Below are 26,246 nucleotides of genomic sequence, written 5' to 3' on the forward strand. Positions count from 1 at the left end.
CATATTTTGTTTTGCTTTTGTTTTTTGTCGGACTTTTGTCATTTTGATAACAAAGTAAAATACTGTATCGTTCAGTTCCAGATAGCCGTGACTAAATGTTGTGTTCCTTTGTAGACACTCTGATCTGGAAGTTGTAATGTGGAAATGATAAACTGAGGTGCAATGTTGGTGAAATTAAATGTATTTTTCTCAAGAAATTTCAGGTTGGTCATAATGTTTTGTAAAAAGATAATTCCTTTAATGTGAACATTTTCAGAATGTACTTTTTTCCACTAATCCAAAGGAAAATTTTTGAGTTTATAGGTTATTATGCTGTGATTTTATTGGTTCGATCCACTTGAGATCAAATTAGGCTGAATGTTGAATCTGAACTAAAATGAGTTTGACACCGCTGACTTAGAACTTGAAATATCTCCTGAAACTACCGACTTTTCATACCAACAAAGCTCATCTGTAACGTTGAATTGTTCTATATTTACAAAGAAATCTCTGAGTACAGAAATAACCTTGAGTTATTTAATTAAAGGTGTCATTTAAAAGCTTCCACCTGACCCCGGTGTCACCACAAGATATAGATTTTATTCATAGACCGACAATAATACACAAAAATATAAAGCATCACAACAACTTTTATATGCAGAGAGTAAAGAGTATAACTTTATACAAGAGACACCTAAAAAGAGCGATTCAGAGCAGAGGAGCAGAAAATCACAACTAATAAGAACAATTATAGGGAACACTTTAAACAAAGGGAGAGAAGCACTGGAACTTGCAGAGTGTATAAAAATGACGGGTAATCACACCGACTACGTGGTTAAAGAGTCCACCAGGATCAGGACCGCCACATTCAGGGACACTAGGAGCTCTACAAAGAGCCGGCTCGTCTCAGATCGGTAGATGCTACTGGTTCTGAAACGCTTTAAAGTCCCTCAGAGATCAGAATCTACCAGCATGGCTTCACTGTTTAATCTTGAGTCCCTAAAATGTTAAAGATTAGCACCTCTGGGCTGCCGGGTTAATGTAAATAAGCTGTACAAGATTCAGAGTATTGTTTTTTTTCTCCCCGCTGAGTCTTTGTCTAGTGTTAAAGAAGCAGGAGGAAACCCATCCACTTCCACCTCAGCGGGCGGCTGACAGGAAATGGGACCAAAGCTGTGACTTCTCTATGTCAGCGACAGCTTTCCCGACATTAATGAAGGTTTTTATATTTTTATTTTTGATCTTTTTTGCTCAAAACCATCAACATTATAAAGGTTAATGGTTACATTACAACATGTATGTACTAAATGTACATAGGCCTTAAAAAACATGATTTGAGAAGCTACTGGTATTTATTTACATGCTTCTATTCGTCTAAACATTTCCCTTTGTAAAAAGCTGTGCTTTGTACTCAAACTGCCTCGTTTTCACAGGTAAAAAATACACGGTCTCCAGACCTGCCAGCAGTATCTTCCATCACATCACGCAAAAACACTTTCAGCGGACAAACTTCTCACCTCATCGTCCTACAAAAATAACTGGTAGCAAAACAGACTTTAAAGTCTCCAGTCATGCGTCTGTCTGTTCCACTGGGTTCTGTTTCATTTTCCTACGGTCCTGAGTGTGCAAAAAGTCAGCATGGCTAAAAGTAAGACCAAAGTTATCGACTGCTGAGAGAATATTAACCCTGGAAAACCCAAATACGGAAGAAAAAAAAGCAAAATTTGATACATACATGCATGTATCAAATTTTGACTCATTTTTGTCAATCATTTCTCATTTTATCCAAATTTAGGTCATTTTAGACAAATTTAGACTAATTTTGGACAGGTTTCAAGTCATCTTTTGACAAATTATGAGTCGCTTTGGATGTTTTTCACTAATTTTGGACGAGTTTCAAGTCATTTCAGGCCAATTTTGACTCATTTTTGACAATTATTACCGTTTCAGATCATTTCGGACATATATATATATATAAGTTTTGCAATTTTTTTCTATATTTGGGGTTTACAGATTTACATATATACATATGTATATAATAAAAAATAATTATTGAAAAAAATAAAACCGATGCTGTATTTTTGCAGCAGTGGGTTTTACAGGGTTAAGAAAAGCGAAGGCATCTTCCTGTGCTCTTTACACGAGGATTCAACGTGTGTTTGATCTGTAGTTGAACTAAAAGTCTGCAGAACAGTTACAGTATGTGAGATGATTTCAAGTCCGGTGTTAATATGTAGATTATATATGTATATACACACATACTACTCAATACAACGCTGCAACAGTGTTTTGCAAAGTGGCAAAGCTTCCTGAAATGAATGCAGGATATATTTCACTCTGACCTCTGCCATCAGTGAGCTTCACTGGAATATTTCTACAGAAGTGCATCGTCCTCCTGATGGGTCTGGATGAATCCCTCCGTCTTTAAGGTTCTCCAGAGCTGCTGTCTCTCTACTGCGGCCTCAAACTACAGCTTAAAGAGAGGAACAACTTTAAGTTTGACTGATTCTTTGCTCTTTCAGTGATTTCTCTATTTCAAACATGCAGTTAAACATCCTGCTGTGTTCCTTGAAAGCCTGAACAGATACTCCTGCTCTACCTGTAGATTCCTTCACACGCCTCAGTTCACAAATGATGGTCGACCGTTTCAACTCCGTAAATGTCTTCATAACCTATCGAATGCCCGAATACAGAAACATCGAGAGAAATGCATTAAACATGATCTAAAACACGCTTTAAAAATGAGAGAATAATGCTTAAAAAGATTAGATTTTTTAAATTCCAGGGTTTACCCTAAAATCTGTACAAAAAATGATGTAAAAATCAAGAAAAATGAAAGTTCATCAGCTTCTCTGGCACTCAGACACCAAAGATTAAAAAACATTACAATAAATGTGGACATAACGTGGAGATGCTCCTAACACGGTACTGCATTAATGCACTTGTCCCCTTTAGCCACAAACAACATGTATATAAAAGTGCTACTGACAGCTGGTGGGGGGGCAGAGGAACGGTGGCTGGATGAGGGCGGGGGGCTCGGCGTCTTTCAGTTCTCGTCTGCATGCAGTCTGTGTGTGTGTTCAGTCGCTGATGGATGGAGGGTTTCCCCTAAGAGACGCTGGAGCAGCGGATGCTCGGGGAGCCCATCTGTGTGAGCACCTTGTCCAGCCACTGCAGGGGTCCGTTCAGGTGCAGCTCGATCCAGCAGGGGGTGCTGGTCACCGTCTGTCGCCTGGCAGAGATAAAACCAGAGCACATACAGATGTTAGGAGACGTCTGCAGTGTGAGTAAACTTCCTAAATTGAGTTTCAGCAAAGTCAAACTGCTCTATTCACATTTTTTTTAGGAATGATGTAAGACAGATGCAAGAAGCTGGACCCAGAAAAGAAAATGCTGAAACATCTTCTCTGAGTTAAAACTAAGATGTTGAAAAGCCAGTAAATACCACATTTAAAGTGTTTGGCAAACAGTTTGTTTTCTGATTTCTAAAATGCCTCATCGGCGGATCAACGGATTTAATAGAATTAGAATAAATGTGATGATCTCAGCCAAAATCTACATTAATCGTGTTTCATTTTTCACGAGCAGACTCAAGAAAGAAGGGAATAGGGATGTCGGATATTTGCTTTTTTGCCAATAACCGATATTGTCCAACTCTCGATTTCCGATTCCAAATCAAGGGATACCGATGTATGTGGGCTGTTTAACTAACTTTAGGTAACATCTCATATCTCCTGTGGTGGAAATAACACATCATGCCTCATTTTATTGTGATGCCCCACTGGATGCATTCTCAGATGCAACAAGGCTTTCAGATGGAAACATCGTCTGCGCAAAATAAGAAAACTACTTCAACTGAAGTTGTGGAAAAAATGCTATATTTATGCCATTATTATCCAAAATCCAGGCATTATTTTATCGGTTTTCGTGATAGGCAAAAAAAAACAACAAAAAACATGCTAACGATATTGACCGATATTACATTTTTATGCCAATATTGGGCCGATATTATTGAACATCCCTAGAAAATATATATATATATATAGAGAGAGAGAGAGAGAGAGAGAGAGAGAGAGAGAGAGAGAGAGAGAGAGAGAGAGAGAGAGAGAGAGAGAGAGAGAGAGAGAGAGAGAGAGAGAGAGAGAGAGAGAGAGAGACTTCCATTCCTATGGATAGATGTAAGTCGATTTTCGCCACAAGCTGAAACTCCAGTGAAAATGTAAACAAAGCCATTATGTGCAGAACGATGTTGATCGGTTCTTCATAAAAGTCATGAATACCAACGACTTTCATGTACGAATCGTTTTACTAGGACATAACAGTATTGTTGATGTTTCAATGTTTATTGTTCAGTTCCAGATTTCCCTAATGTCAGTGAACGTGCCATGTTTAGTTAGCTCACCTCTGATTGGCTGAGAGTCAGCAGTAGAGAGAGCTGGGAACAGCAGCTAATTCTGGAGCTAAGTTATGGGGTTTTTCTAGTTATTCTGGCGTTGGCTACGGTCCACAGTAACCTGTGTGAAGGTTCAATAAACCAGCAGAGAACCAGATAAAGTCTCACTCATTCATCACAGAGGGTTGCTACAATATGTTGACCTGTTTTTACAACTTGACCCATGTTGGTCGGTGTTTCTTCCTGTTCCCAGAGTTTTATTCTGTCTAATTTCACTTCCATGGAGACGGCTTTCCTTTTCTTCCAAGCACCAGAAGAGTCTGACTTATGCTGGGAGCCATAATGAAGGACAAAAAGTTAGTGAATGTAGCACAATCCAAGGTGGCGTACAACCAGAGAATGGAAACAAAGCCGTCTGACAGTGCCACGTGACGAGGTATTCATCCGCTCCATTAGTCAACTAGTTCCACGTAACCAGTTCTGACGTAACGATGAAACGCTGTAGGTCGAGGATGTCGTAAACTGAGGACTTCCTGTATAGCATTCAAATTTCCCACCGAGACAACGTGCTGTTTCGCGTCTTCCATGTGGAGTTGCTTGGTTCTACCACTACCGGATCAACTGCCCATTTGCACGACGGTAAGTCTACTTGCCTGAAATGCATTGCCAGAGAGGTTTCAGGGATTTTGAGTCATTCTGTGCTACAGATGGGTTAATTGCATTACAATTTTTAATCAGATTAATCATGATGATTGATTAAGTTGACAGCCCTAATTACAATATCTTCTGCAGAGAATGATCTCTTCTTTGTTCTTGGTTCTGAAAAGAGGCACTTCATGAAAAACTTTTCCAGACATTTGACATGTTGATCTCTACCTCCGTTAGCTGTTTCTTGATTTCCTTTGAAGGCCTTCAAACTAAAACCATTACTGCTTTTCTCCCCTATAGAAGAGAGAAGCGACGAAGCGACAGCATTCAAAGAAATCTACTATTATCTGGAGGTGGAGCTGAGCGACAGCACTTCTGTGTCAAGGTGAGTGATGAAAGACCAACATTAGCTGGAGAAAGACTGCAGACACTGTCACACAAGAAAAAGATTCATTTTATTTCAAAATGATTGCAAAGTGATAAATTAGATGTGATGTTTTGAGGCATTTTGAATGGGAGAAGTGAATAAAACAGCAGTTACAATACAACAGCTGCAGGTAGAATGCATCTGTACAGATTTTGTTTACTAGAAAGTTTTTGTGTGAATAAATTAAGTTCAAACATGACGGTTTTTGGAAGCTCTTTCAGTCGTCTTCAGGTAAAAGGGACAAAAGAAAGAATAACAAATGACAGAGCCTGGGAAACATTCAGAGAGAGTGAGGTAAAGGTGGAGGAGGCTGTTCCAGTAACCTGAATCCTGTTTTTAAGTGTCTCCACATGTCAGCTTTTGGTCTGGACATGACCTGTGAGCAGTCAGTCGCAGCACAAAGGCTGCTCCCCTGTGGAAACCTGCTGCAGCACCGAGCCAACTTCCAGCCAATCATCTGCCCCGCTTATATTCCATCTCCTCCTTTCTTACTATCAGTGACTCAGACCGTGTGGAAAACAGGGAGGGGATGGAAGAGGGAAAGTCTGACATCTCTAAAAATAGTGTGCCGTGCCAACAGGGGCCCGTTTCTCTGCGACGTCACGCAGCAGATTCACCAGAGTAGGAGCAGATGCCTGAGAGTGGAGGCGGCTGGACTGTGGAATGTGATTCACAGTCTGTTTGCTTCTATTGTGGACATACAGTCCAGCTTAGGGCTCCACCTCTACACTACTGCTGCTGCTGCGGGAGGAAACGAGCGAGTAGTTTTTGTTCAGCTCACCTGTACTCGGCTCCCCAGCCCTTGACGAAGCTCATGCGGATGGTGCACATCCTGGTCAGCTGGTAGACCGCCTCAAACCCCTGGTTGACCGACTGGGCCAGCAGGGCGGCAAACTCCTGGTTGTTGAAGATCTTCAGGTTACATCCTGGAGGGAACAACAAAGAGATCCATTAGAGAACCAGGAGACAACTAGAAGTCTGACCACAATCATCTCGGTCTTAATGTGCATCAGAGTAAGAATGTTAGCAGTTTTTTTTTTAACATTTACCTAACATTAGAGAACGAGGAAATATTAGAAGACTGGTGAAATCAGTGTTTCATAGAGCAGGAGTATTCAACTAAAATTCAAAGAGGTCCAGTCAGAGAAAATATATTAACCCTGTTGCAGAAAAACAACATGTTTTATTTTTTAAAAATATTTTATATTATACACACACACACACACACACACACACACACACACACACACACACACACACACACACACACACACACACACACACACACACAACACAGGGGGTCCTCGACGTATGTCAGAGTTCCGTTCCTACAGATCAATCTAAGTCGATTTTTGCCGTAAGTTGGAACTCCGGCAAAAATGTAAACAAAGCCGTTACGTGCATCAAGATATTGATCAGTTCTTCATAAAAGTCATGACTTTTTTTCATTTCCTCTTCATCTTTCTTCTTCATCTTCATCTTATAGCACCGCGTGACGACGTATTCATCCGCTCCGTTTGTCATCTAGTTCCATGTAACCATTTCTGACGTAACAACGAAATGCCGTAGGTCGAGGACGTCGTAAACCGAGGACCCCGTACTGCAAAACTACTCGATGCTACATAATGGCAAGGTGTAATACTAGAGTAATTCAGTCATACTTGTTAGAACTGGAAACCGATTCTGAGGAATAGTTATCACACAAAACCCTGTAAGCTGAAAGGATCGGCTCAAAACCCCAAAAGTCAGAATCCATGTTTTTGTCATCAGTACGCTCAGCTTCAAGGTGGAAATCCTCAGCCGTGGCTTCGACTGCTTCTGTCTTCCAGCACACAGAAACACTGTACAGGATTGTTAACATGGTGAAAAAATGTGACTTTCACCAGAGGGGATCTTTAAACTTTCCAGCCTTCATTAATCTGACAGTAATCAGTTCAGAGTTGTGTACTAAAAACACTTCTAGGTCAGACCTAAGAAGAAGACAGTTTACATAAAAGCGACTTATTCAGACATGAATTCAACATGTAAAACTGCACTTCTGAGAGGAGGCTACTGACCCAGACAACAAAATGCACCAGTGCTCGTATAAACATCTCGTTCAGAAGTTAAATGTGTTTAGGGAAAACTTGGAACGCTCCAAACACATTCACAAATCATGTGGTGAAAGTCAACAGACCACTGTGGAAAGGAAAACTTATTTTGGTAACCAGACTACGTTTTAGCCCAAGAAGATGTCCCAGGATTGGCGGTGCAGATATGTTGTGGCTGCTCCTGTTGACACTTGTGATGACACAGCCACAGCTACATCTGCTGTAAATCATCCGCTTTAAAGAATTAACTTCATCGCAGATTGGCTAAAAAGGTTCTTCAGTGCCGTCAGTTTTGCCACAAAGAGGAGAATTTTGTCAGCTGTCCCTCAGAATAATATTTCTTCACTAAATACGATGTTCAGATGTTAAGGTTCGGGACAATATAACTTCACACTGTTCTACGAATCAGAAACTATCATTCACATACAGACTGCTAGACATGAGCTACTGTGAAAGGTAAAGTTCTGATCAATCTGGAGCTCAACATCTGGCTCAAAGACAGAGAGAAGGTGAGAGAGGAGGTTTAATCAACTTCTCTAACTCCTCATCTCTCCCATCCTCCTTGTTTGTCTCCTTGCACACTTTGGCAAACTTCTATCGAATGTATTCTCCTTACTAGAATACCAACATGTTAAAAATGCATCCTCCTGATGACATTTGTTGAATTACTGGTGTAAGGATTTAAAGAGCTGTAACTCATGTCTGCTCTGCTGTGCCCTCCAGCAGATGGTTCAAATTACTGTACGGTTTACAGCTTTCACAGGGGAACAAGCTAAAGTTTGACTGATTGTTTCTGTTGGAAGCTCAAACGTGCAGGTTTTTGCTTGCAAGAGTCAGACTAAAACTTAAAAAGACATTATGAAAACCTAAACAAATAGTCCTGCTATGTTATACACATATATAATGACTGACCATTGGCTATAGAACTAATTTTCCGTCTGTCTCACTGGGCCACATGTGAAAATAATGTCTGTCAGTGCTCCCGTTCGTACGTCTCTCTGTCTGTCAGCTGATCACACACCTGGAGGGATCTTGCAGACCGTGGCGGGGTGCCAGCCATAACGCTGATTACAGTTTGGGCTCTGGACGAAGATTGCACTGTCGCTGAGACACTCGGCAAAGACTTCACCTCCGATGTAATACAGCCGAACACCACGGCCTTGAAGAGAACAAAGACAGAGGAATTAGATGAAACAGTTACATTGATAATATTACTGCTTTCTAGGGTTGGTCCGAATAACAATTTCAGGGCTCTGGATATTTGGGCCCAATTAGTGACGAATATCCAAATATTTGCCGGGGTCAGGTCGGGGGGGTGACAGAATATTATTCATTTATTTATATTACTCGTTGCCTTTAACCCTCCTGTTGTCCTCATCTATGGACACCAAAAAATATTGTTTCCTTGTCTGAAAAAAATCCAAAAAAATCTGCAAAAAAATTCCCCAAATTTCTGAAAATCTGCAAAGCCTTCAGGAAGAAAATTCCAATAATTCCTTAAAAGTTTCCCTTAAAAGTCTTTTTTTAAAAATCCCCCGAATTTGGCAAGAAAATCTTCAAAAAAAATCCTAAAAACATCTAAAGTGATTCCATATATATCAGTAAAACTTCTACTATTTTCTTTAAGAACATTCACATAAAAATCAACCAAAATCCAGTGAATTTCACTGGATTTTGGTTGATTTTTTTGTGAATGTTCTTAAGAAACATTTTTAACATTTCTTTTTTTCTACCAAAAAATGTTTAAAGAGTTCCCAAAAATGTTGAAAATGTGGACATCAGAAGTTTCACCGTGAAAATATATTCGCGCCCCCCCCCTCCACATTTTCAAACTTTAAAACGGATCAATTTTGACCCGCAGGACGACATGAGGGTTAAACAAACTCAACAGTCTGACAGCATTATTATCAGCATGGATATCTCCATCTTCAGCATTTTGTCTTCTGTTTACAAACATGGGTGAAGTGTCCGAGTATTCGGATCTCAAAATTAATATTCGGATACCACCACAACAACCAAATATGCGGTTCAGCCTTAGCGCTTTCATGCAAAATGTAATACAGTGGTCTCTCATCTATCACGGGGGTTCCAGAGGAAAATCGGCAAAGTAGCGACCATATTTATTTTATTAATTTATATATATTTTAAGGCTTTATAAACCCTCCCCACACACTGCAGAGCAACACTATGCACAATGATCAGATGCACCCAGCACTGTATGCTACACATTTTATTTAGATCAAATATTCTTTAAATATGTTTTATTGTTATTTTTTTTATATATTTTGTACATTGTTTTCAATTGTTTTATGCTACAAAATACTTACTTTACTGCAAAAATAGTTAAAATAATGTAGCGATGGCAGAGCCGGTCGCTGTGACTGAACCGTTGTGCTGCAATGCACCTTGGGAGTTCAGGGTGTTGGGGGTTTAAATGCCATTATTGTGGTTTATGTTAGTGTTACAGTGTTATTAGTGTTTGTGTTGTATTGTGTTTGTGTGGTTTAGTCAGCCTAGTTAGTTTGGTTAAGTGTTATGCTGTCAGGGCCTGAATGTGAAGTGTGTTTGGTCACTTCCTGCCACATTTTTTGTAGCGCTGATGAGTGTGTGTCAAAATAAAAGCATCTGCTAGTTGCATAGTGCATAAAGGCAGATATCGATACTCCGTCGTACTTCAACGCAGCTCACCACAATAATAACTCTATAAAAATACCTATTTACCACAAAATTCTGTGATACAGTGAGACTGCGATATGGCGAAGGACCACTGTTCATGAATATTTAGAGGTTGGAAAGCGTTAACGGGGCCCTGCATGATTATTATCCGAGTGGATTCATGATCCCTACCGATGTGTCTGCGTGTTAACTCCACAGCTGCGTTGCGGTTGACGTTGGACAGCAGGCCGAGGCAGAAACGCTCCGAGTTGGAGGGGTCCGTGAAGCCGTCGACCGTCAGCGAGGGCTGTGAAGCGTGGAAGGTCTCTCCTACTCGCTGGTTCAGCTCGTAGTAGGAAATGGAGCACCAGAAGGCCGGCTCGCAGTACGTCACTGGCTGCAGGTCTGAGATGGAGAAAGACGCAGTTTGTCAAACCGAAACAGAACAGGAGATACAATAATAACTTTATTTATGTAGCACCTTTTAAAAATAGAGTTTACAAAGTGCTTTGACATACAGGACAAAAACAAAAGAAGAAAAGACAAAAATAGACCAGAGAGGCAAGAAGGGGAGACATAAAATGCAAAATACAAAGTTCTATTTTAAAAAAATCTACAATTGATAAATATAAAATGAAAAAAATGCAATAGCACATTAAAGGAAAGAAAAAATATATTGACTTGGGATAAGAGAAAAACAAAAATTAAAAGTAGAATAAAAAGACAGTACAACCTGAAAAATAAGAGTAAAAAAAAAGAGACAATAACAGACTACAAAAGAGACGACAAGAAAGCAAGGTATAGATATAAGCATGTACATATAGATAAGTAGAGTGACTAGAGCAGTTAATACAAATCTAAAAGAAATTTAAAATCCGACCAAAGTCCAAAGAAACAAATGGTGAACAGGAACCTACAGTCAAGGTGAGGAGAATATTAAAAGGGTACAAATCATAGAAATAATGGATGGAAAACCAACCAGATGTGAGAGAAAACAGAAATGAACAGCAATGATAACAAAGAAGCAGCAAATGGATGAAATGTGAGCAGAAAAAGGGCTGAGGTGGCTGCAAAGGGGGAAGAAAAAACACAACCCGAAAAGAAAAAGAAAAAAGAAGAAGAAACCAGTAGGGAGAGCTTGCATCACAAAATGTCAAACCCATACGCCGTTTCCCAGAAGCTTTTACCAGACAAAATGTGGAAACTCAACCCTCACTGGTGGGACGCTGCAGCCAAGATGGTCAAATTACAGACTGATCCATGGCAGTTTTCAGTAACTTCAACCGGTTCTGGTAATTTGCTCTTTTTCCCCTCAACATGGCCACTGTCTAACAACTTCAACATTTTGTCCCTGGCTTTGAAGTCCGCAGCGGAATGGACAGTGCTTGCCAAATTAAACTGGTATAATTTTGTTATTTCACCAACAACCTTCCAGCCGAGCCCCCCCGGTGGTTTTCCGTCCTGATAGCATAAACGTAAGATATTGTTATTGATGTTGCTGTGGGGCTGAATGGTGTCAAAGACAAAGGCTGCTTTCATCATCTGGTTTCCTCTTACAAAAATGGAGTGAAATCAAACAGAGAATTCCCACCGGATAGACACACTACTGAAACATTTGTCTGTGAGTGAAGGCAGGCAGACAGAAAAGTCCACAAACAGACCTAAGTTGCTGTGTGTGGGTGAGACGGGGTTGGGCGACAGGTTTGGGGAGCTCGTGTCCATGCTGTGGGTCATCTGGTGATCGCTGGTCTCTCCATCCTCACTGAGGTAGCCGGGCGGTGGCGTTTCTGGAACACACAAAAACACACATGAGACTAAGACAAACACATTGGTTTGCTGATGAGAAAATGCATTTCCTTGCCATAATCATCACAACCAAGTGCCTAACCCCGAGGCCAGTGTTATACTTCACATGTCCATGAGGACCCATGTGACAGCCCATGTGCCAGCTGTTCATTATTAGAAATCACCTCATAGCCGGTGTGTTCACAGCTGGGACCTTCACCCGGAAGTTTCAGAGTCCAGACTAAACAGTAAACATCTTGTATTTGTTGTGTTTTACAGAACAGAAGTACAGGATGTCCTCGATTTACGTCGCAGTTCCGTTGTTGCAGATTGATGGAAGTCAATTTTCGCCACAAGTCGGAACTCCAGTGAAAATGTAAACAAAGCTGTTATGTGCATCAAGATATCAATCAGTTCTTCATAAAAGTCATGAATATCAACAATATGAATCATTTTACAAGAAGATAACAGAATATGTTGCACAGTTTTTACAACTTGATTTAATAATCCCGATGTTCGTCAGTGTTTCGTTCTGTTCCGAGTGTTTTATTAAATCTAGTTTCACTTACATGGTGTGTTGCCCTTAAAGGCAGAATTATCAATGTACTTTTATTTTGAAAAAGCCTTTATTTTCAAGTTGTCAGTTGTCACTTCCTGTTTGCTATTTTGATGTTAGCTTTACACACGTACATGCTTTTCTGGATGCACAGCTCTCTATTTTGTAAACACCACAGAGGTCTAAGTAATTAACTTCATTTTTGGACTTACTGGTTCAGTTAAAAGGATTCATTTACATCTATTTATGTTGTTTTATTTCTGTTTTTGTTGCAGTTTTCACTCTGCAATGTGTATCAAGAGCCACAGTAAAGAAGTCAAGTTTGCTACGACTCACGATTCATTTTGCAAGCACGAGTTTAACTAGTCGGACAGCTGCAGCTTTTGCGTTGGAGTGAAGACAGCACACATGGAGACGGCTTTCCTTTTCTTGCAAGCATCAGAAGAGTCTGACTTACGCTGGGAGCCATAATGAAGGACAAAAAGTAAGTGAATGTAGCACAATCCAAGGTGGTGTACAACCAGAGAATGGAAACAAAGCCGTCTGATAGCACCGCCAACTAGTTCCACATAACCAGTTCTGATGTAGTGATAAAACGCTGTAGGTTGAGGACGTCGTAAACCGAGGACCTCCTGCACTGCGTGGAATAAATAGCCGCCAATCTACTGGAATGTCTTCCAAGTGGACTAGAAAGTAGTTCAACATCTATGTTATCGATTAGACATTTGCAACTGCTAGAAAACTGACAAACACCAAGATCAGTCGGACTCTTAGACACTTGAGCTGGCTTCTCCTTCAGTATAGATTTGAAACTGAACCTTTACTTAATGGCTTTAAGATCTGCAGGGACTGGTCAGTCAGTCGTGTCCAGAGTTGAGACTAGATGAGGTGAAATGGCATTTAATCATTATGCAGCTCCTTTTAGAAATTAGACTAGATTAGCCCCAAAAGACTTGTATTTTTTCCACTGCTTTTAAGTACTCTGGTTTAAACAGCCTGTATGTGTATTAATCATGTCTGCATTTTTATTCACCTGTATTTTCTCACCTCACTGTTTTTAGCTCTTTAAGTCAATCGATTTGAATTATTCTAGAAATGTGTCTTTGTACTATTTTTGATTTACTCTATGCTACATGCTTAATTTATTTTACTTTTTCTCACATTCACCAGTAAATACTGTGAATAACCTCTGTGTATGATTGAGGTGCTATATAAATAAACTTGCCAGAGTCTGCAGCTGTCTATGTGCACATTTGCGTGGGAGTATAATCAAGGCTTCAACCTAATTCTAACCTTAACACCACGTTTCACGCTCAAATTGCCCTTTCAGTTTCTGAGAACCAGCTTAAAGCTTCTGCACAAACCAATAAATGTCCTCATGACAAAGGCTCTGAGTCAAAGGCTGACACATAAACAAGTCATCATATTTGTGGCTGAGTTGCCCAAGATCAATCTGGTGAAAATCTCTGCTAACTGAAACATAACACTGGCAAATTACAAACAAACAAATTATACTAAATTGATATTACATACCATAAATGTTCTGTTTAATTGTTCTCACTCTGTGTCTGCGTCTCTCATCAACTTGCTTTTTTTCAAATGACATTAAAGGAACTCTCCACCCTAAACATGTGGTCACATTTCATTGCATAATAAAACCGACTAGCATCTCATCCGTGCTCAACCCTGGTTTGAAGGAACAACAACGGCAGACCCATTCAGACCTCCTGAAGCCATTTAATATACAGCAAGTTAATAGTTTCCTAAACGCGCAACCGAAAATGCAATTATTTTGGAGTAACTCAGAAGGCAGTAGCATCTCATGTCAGAAATTGTAGGTGGATACAGAAACAGGAACAGTCAGTGCTCAGCTTCATAAAAGAGGAGCATTTTCACCTCATGCAGGCAACGCAAAGTCACAGATCTCAACCGCTGGAACAGCTGCAGGAATATGAATACGAAATATCCTCTTAGCAAAGAACTCAGCGTGATAAAGTGACTAATGCAGGGGTGTCAAACATGCAGCTCGCGGGCCAAAACTGGCCTGACAGAGGGTCCAATGTGGCCCGTGGGATAATTTGTACAGGGTAAATTACAGAGAAAACATTAACTGCAGATTGTAAATTTCTAAAACGAAAAATTTAAAATAATTTCTAGACAAGTTGTTTTTACCATAAAGTAAAATACTAGATTGCTCATTGCTCTTTCGTCGTTTTGTGCCTCATTTTTGTAATATTTTGTCTTGTGTTTTGTCTTCTGATTTTTGTCATTTTGTCTCATGTTTTTGTCATTTTTTTGTCTGTTTGTGGCTTGTGTTTTTTTGTCTTAATCATTTTGTGTTTTGCTTTATTCATTGTTTATTGTCTCGTTTTTGTTGTCTTTTTTGTCTCACTTGTGTTGTTTCTCCATTTTTTGTCACTTTGTGTGTCATTTTTGTAATATTTTGTTTGTCTCGTGTTTTTGTGGCGCTGTTTCTCATTTTTGTTGTTTTGTGTTTCCTTTTTGTAGTGCTTGTGTTGTTTGTCTTATTTGGTCATTTTGTGTTTTGCCTTATTCCCTGTATTTTTTTGTCGTTTTGTTTCTTGCTTTTGTCATTTTGTCTCGTTTGTGTCATTTGTGTAATTTTTGTCTTGTTTTTTTCATTTGTCCATTTTTTTGTCGCTTTTTAACTTTTTTGTCCAATTTTTTGGCTCTTTTTTGTTTTGTTTCGTGTCATTTGTCTAATTTTTTGTCATTTTGTGTCTCGCTTTTGCCATTTTGTGTCTCATTTTTGTGATATTTTGTCTTGTTTTTTGTGTTTTTTGTCTAACTTTTGTCATTTTGGTCATAAAGTAAAATACTATGTCATTGTGGTCCAGATGACTAAATGTTGTGTTCCTTTATAGATCCTTTGTGATCTGGAAGTTGTAATGTGTAAATGATAAACTGAGGCTGAATTTTGTTGAAACTGAATTCATTTTTCTTAAGAAATTTCAGGTTGTTCATAATGTTTTGCAAAAAGATAATTCCTTAAATGCGAACATTCTCAAAATTTACTTTTTTAGAACTAAAACAAAGGGAAAAATGTGGAGTTGTGGTTATTTATAGGTTATTTTGCGCTGACTTCACTGGTCCGGTCCACTGGAGATGAAATTGGGCTGAATGTGGAACCTGAACTAATCGAAGTCTCAGTTATAAAAGGGGTATCTGATACTCCAGTTGGCGTAAATTTCCCTTCACTACACCTCTTTCCTATTTCAGATGAGGGCAGGTCTGTCTGAGGACTGTATTTCTCTCTCTTTCTGTTTGTTACACAACAATTTGTGGCACTTCTCATGTAAAACAACACTATGAAGGATCCACATTCAAACAATATCACTACTCTGGCTACGACTACTCACTTTCCACTAAAACCCTCCTTTCGAATCAGCTATAAACACTTGGACGGCACATTCTACAAACTAGTCCTGACAGCCCATAATCCGCCTCTTAGTGTGAGTCATGTTAGGAAGCATGCTGGTACCTGGTATGTAGTTGCTCTGGGGCTCGATGCCAGCGGGGAAGTTGGTGTTTTCGGGGATTGAATGGCTGTAGTCATCCAGAGGTGGGAACTCACTGGGGATTTCTGTGTGTCTGGGCACCAGCACTGGAGGGAGCACTGTGTAACGGACAAAAAAAAAAAAACCACACACAGACAACAAGAAGGGTCTTAGAACGTACCAATACTGATTTGTTTTAGCCCTCATGTCGTCCTGCGGGTCAAAACTGACCCGTTTTAAAGTTTGAAAATGTGGAAAAAAAGAAATATATTTTCACAGTGAAACTTCTGATGTTCACATTTTCAACATTTTTGGGAAATCTTTGAAGACTTTTTGACGGAAAAAAGAAATGCTAAAAATATTTTTTAAGAACATTCACATAAAAAACAACCAAAATCCAGCGAATTTTGCTGGATTTTGATTGATTTTTATGTGAATGTTCTTAAAGAAAATATTAGAAGTTTTACTGATATATATGGAATCACTTTAGATATTTTTAGGAATTTTCTTGCCAAATTTGGGAGGATTGTTTAAAAATAAAACTTTTAAGGGAAACTTTTTAAGACTTATTGGAATTTTCTTCCTGAAGGTTTTGCAAATTCTCAGAAATTTGGGGAATTTTTTTGCTGAATTTTTGGATTTTTTTCAGACAAGGAAACAATATTTTTTGGTGCCTGTAAATGAGGAAAACAGGATGGTCAAGACTAGAGAACAAATAAACGCAAAAATAACACAATTCTGCAGCAAGTCAGTAAAATAGGACAAAGGTTAGTGCCATAAATCACAGGAATCATCAAACATGTAAAACACCCTCCCTTATATCCTTGGGAAAACAGTTTTTCCCTAAATTATGATAATGTCAGACAGAAGATAAACACTGTCGGAGCTCGCTCTCATACCGGGTGTCTCCACTCTCTGGTAGTGGTACGGGTTGACGCACACTTCATCCTTCTTGGTGTGGAAGGCGTACTCGCACAGCTCCACCGCCCGCAGCTCGTGGTGGGACTGCAGGTCGGGCCAGCGCCACAGACGGCAGTAGATGACGTGGGGAAGACCTTTTCTGTGGGAAACCTGCAGACGGCCATCCAGGGACCTGCAGACACCAGAAGAGGAGGAAGAAGAGAGGTTTGTTAGTCATTTCCAACCTTTAGTTTTAAGTATTTTTGGTCCAGAACAACAAAAAATGTCTGTTTTGCATTTGGATGGTTTCTTGGTCTCCTATGTGTTGTATAACATGGGAGAAGTTACTGACTGACATTATGTGGAATATAGGATTAAATTATTTTGCCATAATATTTCGTTCCTTTTGTCTTCAAGGTTATGACAACATCACCGTTTTGGACAAGTTATTGTCTGACCTGCTTTGTCTACACCCAATTGTGTTTCTACTTTAAAAAAATAATTAACTTATGTACATTCTCAAACTTTTTTCTACTTTCATTTGGATTCTAAGGGCTGTTTGTGTAAATTTAAGAATGCTCAAGTGTTATAAATGTAGTAATAATGATGCTCCACCTCCTTTTGGTTGGTTGTTACAGGTTGTGGCGTAAATATAAAGATGTGATGTTTAATTTTATTTTATTTTACAAGTGCAGGTATACAACCGTTTTTTTCACAGCCTAGAAAAATCAAAACATTCTCAATAAAGATATTCAAATTGGTCTGCACATGTAAATTCTAGAAGTGGGACGTGATTTATTTTATATAATTTCATATTTTACAATTAATTAATTGCAATTAATTGCATTTTTGTCAGATAGCAATACTTGACACAATAAGTAAAGTTTTTCAATTCAAATAAATTTTGGTTGACAGATGAAATAATGAACAGACATATACATGCGTATAATTTAAAATTTGTAAAAAAAATTTTAATGGGACATAAAGAAAAAAGTGATTTTGATGATTTAAAGCCTGGATTTAGTTCAGTTTTTCCACTGTATGATACATAACAAAAGCATAAGTAGTTCAAGGACCTTCAAAAAGTTGAAAATTCATAGATTGAATCTGTTTTCATAGTTTCTGGGTCTGATAAATGGTGTCACTTTGATGGTTCTTTTTTTTAGGAATATATATATATTTTTATTTTTTAAAAAAAAGACATTTTTTTTTATACATTAAAGTTATTACAAGACAAACAGACAGGCCAATTGTCACATAACTCTGCCGAGGCTCCACCTTCTTGACGAAGTAATAATTTAAACAAAAATGTTTGTTTCATTTATATTTATCTGCATTTTTCATCTGTCTACATTCACAGATTACTGCAAACTCAAAGTCCAATTATAGCGATTATATTCAACATTTTAAGACTTTCAATGCACTTTCAACATCTTGAAAAGCAGTCTATTATGGGATGGCTACACCAGGACTGTCGTAACTAACACTAGCTCTGGTGCTAACAGCAACATGTTTTGCATTGAAGTGATGTTGTCGGCTTGAAGCACTGCGGTGATCAGAAAACTCTTTGTTGAACAATTTGAACACAACCAGGCTTTTATCCAAGGAAGATTTTTAAAAGAAAACTTTCCTCCCCACTAGCTCAATGCAGTCTTGTTTTCCTTCACTGTACACCAAACTTTCTTGTGTGCTGATATGATCACTCGGTGTGTATCTTCTTCACAGCTGGAAAACAGACTTTAGGTTCATTAGCGCCACCTACTGGGCTGGAGTATTCATCAGAGTTACCGATGTGCCAGAAATTAGGAAACTGACAAAGGTGTGATTAAATGCATTATTTTTTCTGTAATTAATTAATCAAAATTAACGCATTAAAGTCTCGGCCCTAGTAAATTCACAATACAAACTTCTGTTCTCTAAAACAACAAATACAAGATGTTTAACTGTTTAGTCTGGACTCTGAAACTTCCGGTGAAGGTCCCAACACACCGGCTATGAGGTGATATCTAATAATAAACAGCCGGCAATGATACCGCATTGTGTATAACAGGAATTTCATTGTGTTGTGTAACATCTGCACTCATCTGGTATACAATGCCCCCAGCAGGATGGTTATTTAGGCCGGCAGATAGTAATGAGCGATAGCTTGACGTTGCAGATTGACATAATGGGGCTGTAGCCTGTAATCTCAGAGCACAATGACCCTTGAAAGAGAGAGAGACAAAAAACACACTCATCATCTTATGCAAGAGGCAATGACCACATATGTCCCCTCTATCTGTCTATCTCACCCACTCACTCTCTCACACAAATATAGGGTAAGGTTCAAAAGCTTAAGCTAAAGCCCTTCAGAAGGACAAATAGCATTCCCCAAATAAAAACAATCCATGCACTGTCCAACTGCGGAAATGCTCAGCTGTGTCCTATCTGGGTCAACCGTTACATCCAGCATGTTTTAATTCTTAAATGCATGAGCTTCAGTCACTGTGGGGACTGCATGTTGGGAGACGGGGCGTTGGATTTGCACAAAAACATTCAGCTAAAGAAGCAAGACATGTGTGGAGAAAACTTGGTTGAGCTCAGAATCTGAAAAACACGTCCCTCAAGCCAGCAGCTGATTACTGGTATGGCATGCCCACGCTACAACTGTGGATCCAGAAGCATAACAGGGGACCAAATGGTCGAAGAAAATGTCGACATAATCCGGAAGAACTGTCCTATTTTCTACAAAACTCATACGACAGAATCCCTCATATGATGGAAGTCAGGTAGCGCAACGTTTTTCATAAAATCCACCGAAGTAATGCAGTATTTATAAGAATTTGAAGTTGACAGCAGGTAAAGCACTCAAAACAGGATATTATTCTTCCAAAAGAGGCGAGAGTCAGATCAAAGAATTAAGACTTTAGGTTTTTAAATCAACAGCAGATGAAGTACGTTGGTTTTGATTACAGTGCTGTGATTAAACATTTAACACTGAGAGATCTGGCTGCTCTCACAACTCAGTAACTAACATGGAACAGAGAAATAAACACCAATAAATTAGATTATTATGTAATCAAATACAAAACCCTTTCATAAATTAAGTCTTTGTGAAGCTCATAATGGCCACTTTGTCAGCATTTTTAAAGTTGTATTATAGCTTTCAGTGGTATTAAGCTCACATTTTCTTAGTTTATATTTATAAAAGTCCACTTGTGACTTTTGTTCCTCTTTTCTGTTGCAGTTTTACTGTGATTTATTGGAGCTGTTTCCTTTTACCACATTGCATAATTTTGCAAGAGGAATCCAGATCTTTTGCACCAAGTAGCATCAAAAATTCACCTGAAATGTTGTCAGGTGAATTAAAGTCAATTTGTTCTGAAATTACTGATTACCATCTTGTTTGACTAAATTAAGGCAACATAAAGTTAGTAAAACGCCTAAATGTTTCAAAAAGGAATCCGAAGCAGAAAGTGAATCCTGGGAAACTGTCCAACAGCCGTGATCGCATGAGGGAAACACATGGAAAGTGCATTTGCAGAAAGGAATGGTGCTCACATGTGAGGAAAAGAATAACCAGGACAAAATGTGCAATCAAAAACTGGAATAACGCCTCTCTGACGGTATCCACAAAAATCGTGCATTAAATGAATCAAAAGGGTAGCACAGCGATTGGCTACGGCACTAAAACCACTAACAGATGAACTAATTACCACTGATCATCTTGTTAGAACGTGATGTTCTGCTGGGAAACTTTGGGTCCTAGCATTCATGTGGATGTTACTTTGACACGTACGAACCATTTAATCAGGCAGGCTTTTTGCTGCTGAGGCTGACTGGTGTATATTGTAAGTTGCGTCTTACTAATTTTGACTGTGGATGTGTTAAATACGGGGTGTCCAACATGCAGCCCGCGGGCCAAAAGCGGCCTTCCAGAGGGTCCAATCCAGCCCTCGAAGTGTAAAAATTCCAGAGAAGACATTAACTGCAGATTGTAAATTAGTAAAACTATAAATTTAGAATAATTTCTAAACCACAAGTTGTTTTGATCATAAATTAAAGTACTAGATTGTTCATTGTTCTTTAGTCATTTTGCGTCTCATCTATGTAATATTTTGTCTTGTTTTTGTCATTTTTTTGCCTGACTTTTGTCGTTTGTCTTGTGTTTTTGTCATTTTGTGTCTCGTTTTTGTGGGTTTCTGTTTCCTTTTGGTCTCACTTGTGTTGTTTGTCTTATTTTGTCATTTTGTGTTTTGCTTTATTCGTTCTTTGTCTATTTTTTTGTCGTTTCGTTTCTTGCTTTTGTCATTTTTTGTCTCGTTTGTGTCATTTGTGTAATTTTTTGTCTTGTTTTTGTCATATGTCCATTTTTTTGTCGCTTTGTAACCTTTTTGTCTAATTTTTGTCTGTTTTGTTTTGTTTCATGTTGTTTGTCTCATTTTTTGTCATTTTGTCACTTGCTTTTGTTGTTTTCTGTCTCATTTTTGTAATATGTCTTGTTTTTGTTGTTTTCTGTCTGACTTTTGTCGTTTTGACCATAAAGTCAAACACTATATCGTTCAGTTCCAGATGACTAAATGTTGTGTTCCTTTGTAGACACTGTGATCTGGAAGTTGTAATATGGAAATGATAAACTGAGGCTGAATGTTGTTGAAATTGAATTTATTTTTCTTCAGAAATTTCAGGTTGTTCATGATGTTGTGTAAAAAGATAATTCCTTAAATGTGAACATTCTCAAAATGTCTTTTTTTTTGCAGTAAAACAAAGGAAAAATGTGGAATTGTGGTTATTTATAGGTTATTATGCTGTAGTTTCACTGGTCCGGCCCACTGGAGATCAAACTGGGCTGAATGTGGAACTTGAACTAAAATGAGTTTGACACTCCTGTGTTAAATGGTCAGACGGGGCCAATTCGTCGCTGGTGCGTGCATTGCGTCTCTGCCTCTGAATGGGTGTGTGGTGAGAATGCGTGGGCTAAGACAGATGTGCACAAACTACAGCAGCTTTACTGGATATTTGGTGTCGTCCTACTTGGTGTCCCCCTTTCCAGTCAGTGTTTTTAAAGGAAGGAGCTGCAGTAATGTTCTGAGTCACACCAATAAGCTCAACAGCTGAACTGCACGTGTGCAGCACGAGAGGATCTACACTCAACCAGAAAGAAGAAGTATGACTTTATACAGCAGTAACAACAACCAACACCTACGTACATCCCTTCACTTTGCCTTTATTTCAGTACAGGAGTCAGTTTAAGTCACTTATGTGCAGTGCAATGTCCCAGTAGGTTTTATAGGTGCACAAATGTTCAAGGAAGACGATAAAAAAGCAGACTGATATAAAATTCTACTCTGCACTGCTCACTGAACATCAGGACATTATGCAGTGTTTGGAGGTGTCAGATTAAGACCTCCAAACGCCTGGATTTTGGAATTAACACACATTAAGTTCTTCCTGATAATCAAATCAGCTGACATGTGATCCTGTTCAGACCGTTAAACACGTCTTGTGTTTAGGGTGACATGTGATGCAAAATATTTTGTTCTTAATTTAGATCTTAGACCTTCTTGGATTTTAAGGTTCCCTGTGATGTTTTCTTGTGACGAAACAAAAGTATGTTTACATGCAGTGTTTCTGCATACTGTATAACTCTAACAAACACGTTCAGAGCATTAACTTCCTCATAAACCATTTCGAGGAAGTGGTTTTTAAAATATTGAAATTGCTAAATTTGGCCTGCAACAACTAATAATGACATAAATGATAATAATCATGAAACATCAGAAAACAGGGATGAATTTCTATCAAAATATTTGCTAGCACAAGGTGTCAAATTAAACTGCTTTATGACAAGTGCCAAAACAGTGAACTTGCATGCGCTTCTACAAACACAACAGTTGTGCCATTAAAAATCTAAAATTGCTTCGTTCCATAAAAATAATAAATTTTGAGTATTGGGTCATTTTGGTAGAATTTAGTTTTGCTAACTTTTCTTGTAAACAGTAAACAAAAAAATATAATTTGTATTTGTTTGTGTCTGTCTAATGCAGCCACACCTTTCAAAACACAAAAAAAACTTTTCCAGAAATATTTCATCATATTTGAGATTGTGTAAAATTTTAAAGGTGTCCGAAAATTTTTTCCACCACTGTAGATGAACTGACAAACAAAATGACCTTGCGCTGAGCACAGGCGTGTGTTATGCATGTTTACGTTATGTACAGATACTGAATCACATGATCTAAATATGTTGTGGGCGGCGGGAATTGATGGGACTCAGAAACACCCCCACAATTTAATCAGTTGTTCCTTGGATCATTTCTGATGGATAAGTCCCAATAACTCCTCAGTCCTAGATGCGTTTTTCCCACATGTAAACACGCCACATCTGAAAATCGTACGCTTGGTGGTAGAGCTGTACCCAAATATCTGAATATTCGGTCGTTACCGTAGTATAGGAATATTTATTTTGAGATCCAAATAGTCGTATGAGGTTTGTAGCCAGTGTTCAACTCCTGCCGACCTTCTTCTCCAACTATCCTGCCCCTGATTGGACAAACGCATCGACTCAGGACCAACATGGCGGCTCGGTCGCAAACTCTTTTATTACGAAAACAGTTCAGCAAAAAGTATTTCTGAAAGCATTTGAGGCGAGAAATAAGCTGTGCAGCAGCTGAATCTGTCCTGGTTTTAGTTCATCGACGGCTAGTTTAGACGTTTGACGAAAGTTTTGTGATGCGTCAGACCTCTGCAGGCCACATCAGATTTGCATAAAGTAGAATTTGAGTCTACTTTATGCAAATGAGCTGCAGGGAGACGGACTGGATCACAGCTCCAAACGCACCGCAACCGGACCAGCATGCAGCACGGTGTGTTTCACACAGACAATGAATGGGATGCAGGAAATTGCCAGATGCAGTGGACACGTACATTTAATGGTATGTCTATACAAACACTTTTTACACATGCACACTAGAAAACATCACAGACACCTGCTAACAGCAAGGAGAAGAGCTGTTGTGTTTACCGTGTTTTGTTGGATAATATAAAAAAAGTTTTTAAAAAATGTGTACAACCGCTTAACGAGAACAGGGCTGAGGATATGGAATACAGTCCAACATAATGACCTACTGCACAAATGAACTTCACTGCGTAGACAGTCAGGTGGATGCAGAAGGCCTGAATTTAACAGAGTACATCTGAGTGAAATGGTATACTTCACAGTACTGCAAGGCCAAGTCTTTTTATCCTCTTATATGGTGGTTAATTCAATTTCAAAGTAAACCAACAGCATCAAACACAACATGAAACACACGAGGCAGGTCCAGACAAACACTGGATCCCTCTCAATCCCAATGACTCACTCTACTAAAGAGATTTATGAAGGCATGCTGAATAAGACTTTGATGAGAAACGCCACCCTGGCAGCAACAATGGCTCCTGTGCGTATTGTTTAGAATAAGAGCCAGTCGACTTCACACCCAAAATAAAACACTTCAAAATGATTTGGAGCTCACGGTGCTCCAGCTATGGAGTGAGGAGGGACAACCATGATCCCAAATTCCCTGCTGGGCTTCTGTGTGTGTGTTCCAGACAGAAGATTTAAAGGACATGGGTGGGATCTGAGGCCTTCCAAGAATTCAGACGAGCAGTTTTCAGTCCTCAGCTGCTCTTTAAAGCACCAGTAGCTCGTTGATACAGATCACCACTCACTCATCTGATCCATGTCATACAGAAAGAGGAGATGAATCCCCATGATAAAAGAACAGCTTTATTAATAGCGTATAATTTGTCGCTGGAAGCGTCCAAATTCATCATGTGTCACTAAATAATTGTGCTTTTAGAGCGTAGCTACAGTTGTAATAGCATATGGACGTTACAGCTCAATTAACAGAATATTTACTCTCATTATTAGTTTTGTCATTAAACAGTTTCTGAAAGTACAGCGTGATGTCTTCGAATGTCTTGTTTGGTTTGATCAACAGTCTAAAACCAAGAAAAGTCATCATATCTACAGCAATATTACATACAGACGTATTCTACTTCAGTGGATCTCTGACAAACCTCCTGACCTCTCAGTGGTTACAGGGTATAATGGAAGCAATGACCTACGGACTTAAGGATAAATCTCTGTTATTTTATAAAACTTGGAACCCATTTTTGAATTACATCGGTATGGAGAGTGCACAGACCCTACAGAAGGGTCTCTATGGACTTATCTGGTCAGACATTCCTAGAAAGAAAGAACCACACTTGAGTTTTGGTATCAACCAAACACCATATAAGAACACCGTAACACCTGGACATCTGCCTACGTATCCCTTCAACTGTCAATTTGAGACTTCAATGCTGTTGCCGTTGTTTTTTCCCCCCATATTTCAGTACTACATATTAATCTTCTGTGAATTTATTTTTATTTACTAGATATTTTTTTGTTTGTTTTCACCACGTGGGAGTTTTTGTTCACCATGTCCTGTGTAATAATAATAATGATAATAATAATAATAATAATAATAATAATAATAATAATAATAATAATAATAATAATAATAATACATTTTATTTGCAAGCACCTTTCTTGACACCCAAGGTCACGTTACAGGAAAAATAAATACAACAGAACAAATAAAAACCATACAAAAAGATTTAAAAAAAGAGATTAAAAAAACATACATAAAGAAAGAGGCAGTTAGAGAGAATAAATAGTCTTGAACAGTTGAGTTTTGAGTCTGGATTTGAAAAGAGGCAGAGATAATATGAGGGGCTTTCATGTTTTTGTACAATACTTTTGTATAAATTGAAAAAGTAATAAAGATATCTTTAAAAAAATATCACATACAGACAAGCCTTAAATTGTTATTGTGAATTACTTCGGCACATTTAACCTAACAGACTTCAATGTAATTCCAGTTTGATTGCTAAAATTTGCCAACAGGTGATACATCACAACCTGTGATAAATATCTAGAATTTAACTTCACAAAAAAATGTATTATTGGTTAATAACAAATGGTAAATCTGTGAATCGTTGACTCAGCATGAACTTTGCAAATTGCTTGTTTTGCATGACCAAAACATTTCCTATTACACAAGATAAATAAAAACAGTAAAAGCTAAAGTTTGGGAAGCTATAATGAGGGAATGGAAATGGCATTTTACACTGGAAAAAACAATTAACAAATAGCTGATTATCTTAACATGTAGATTACTGGTCTACTTGTTTATTCATCTCATGGTTTTTCAATTTTTTTCTCAAAGGGAAGACAAAATGTCTGAAAAATATACCAACAAAAAACAAATCGAGGTCAGACACCCTCAAC

The 26,246-nt window shown here is 38.5% G+C and overlaps 1 protein-coding gene across 1 annotated transcript in view; it reads right to left on the reverse strand.

The window, feature by feature from the left end:
- Positions 1 to 559: 559 nt before the first annotated feature.
- The window catches only part of smad3a (SMAD family member 3a), a 43,430-nt gene continuing 17,743 nt past the window's right edge, over positions 560 to 26,246 (reverse strand). The window contains exons 2-8 of the mRNA XM_023276977.3: positions 16,951 to 17,144; positions 16,036 to 16,170; positions 11,854 to 11,979; positions 10,385 to 10,597; positions 8,559 to 8,696; positions 6,229 to 6,373; positions 560 to 3,211 (exon numbers count right to left, since the gene is read on the reverse strand). Coding sequence (XP_023132745.1) covers positions 3,088 to 3,211; positions 6,229 to 6,373; positions 8,559 to 8,696; positions 10,385 to 10,597; positions 11,854 to 11,979; positions 16,036 to 16,170; positions 16,951 to 17,144 — 1,075 coding nt within the window. The 3' untranslated portion in view covers positions 560 to 3,087. The remainder of the gene's footprint in view (positions 3,212 to 6,228; positions 6,374 to 8,558; positions 8,697 to 10,384; positions 10,598 to 11,853; positions 11,980 to 16,035; positions 16,171 to 16,950; positions 17,145 to 26,246) is intronic.

Source organism: Amphiprion ocellaris, chromosome 1, assembly GCF_022539595.1.
Source record: "Amphiprion ocellaris isolate individual 3 ecotype Okinawa chromosome 1, ASM2253959v1, whole genome shotgun sequence".
Classification (NCBI taxonomy): Eukaryota; Metazoa; Chordata; class Actinopteri; family Pomacentridae; genus Amphiprion; species Amphiprion ocellaris.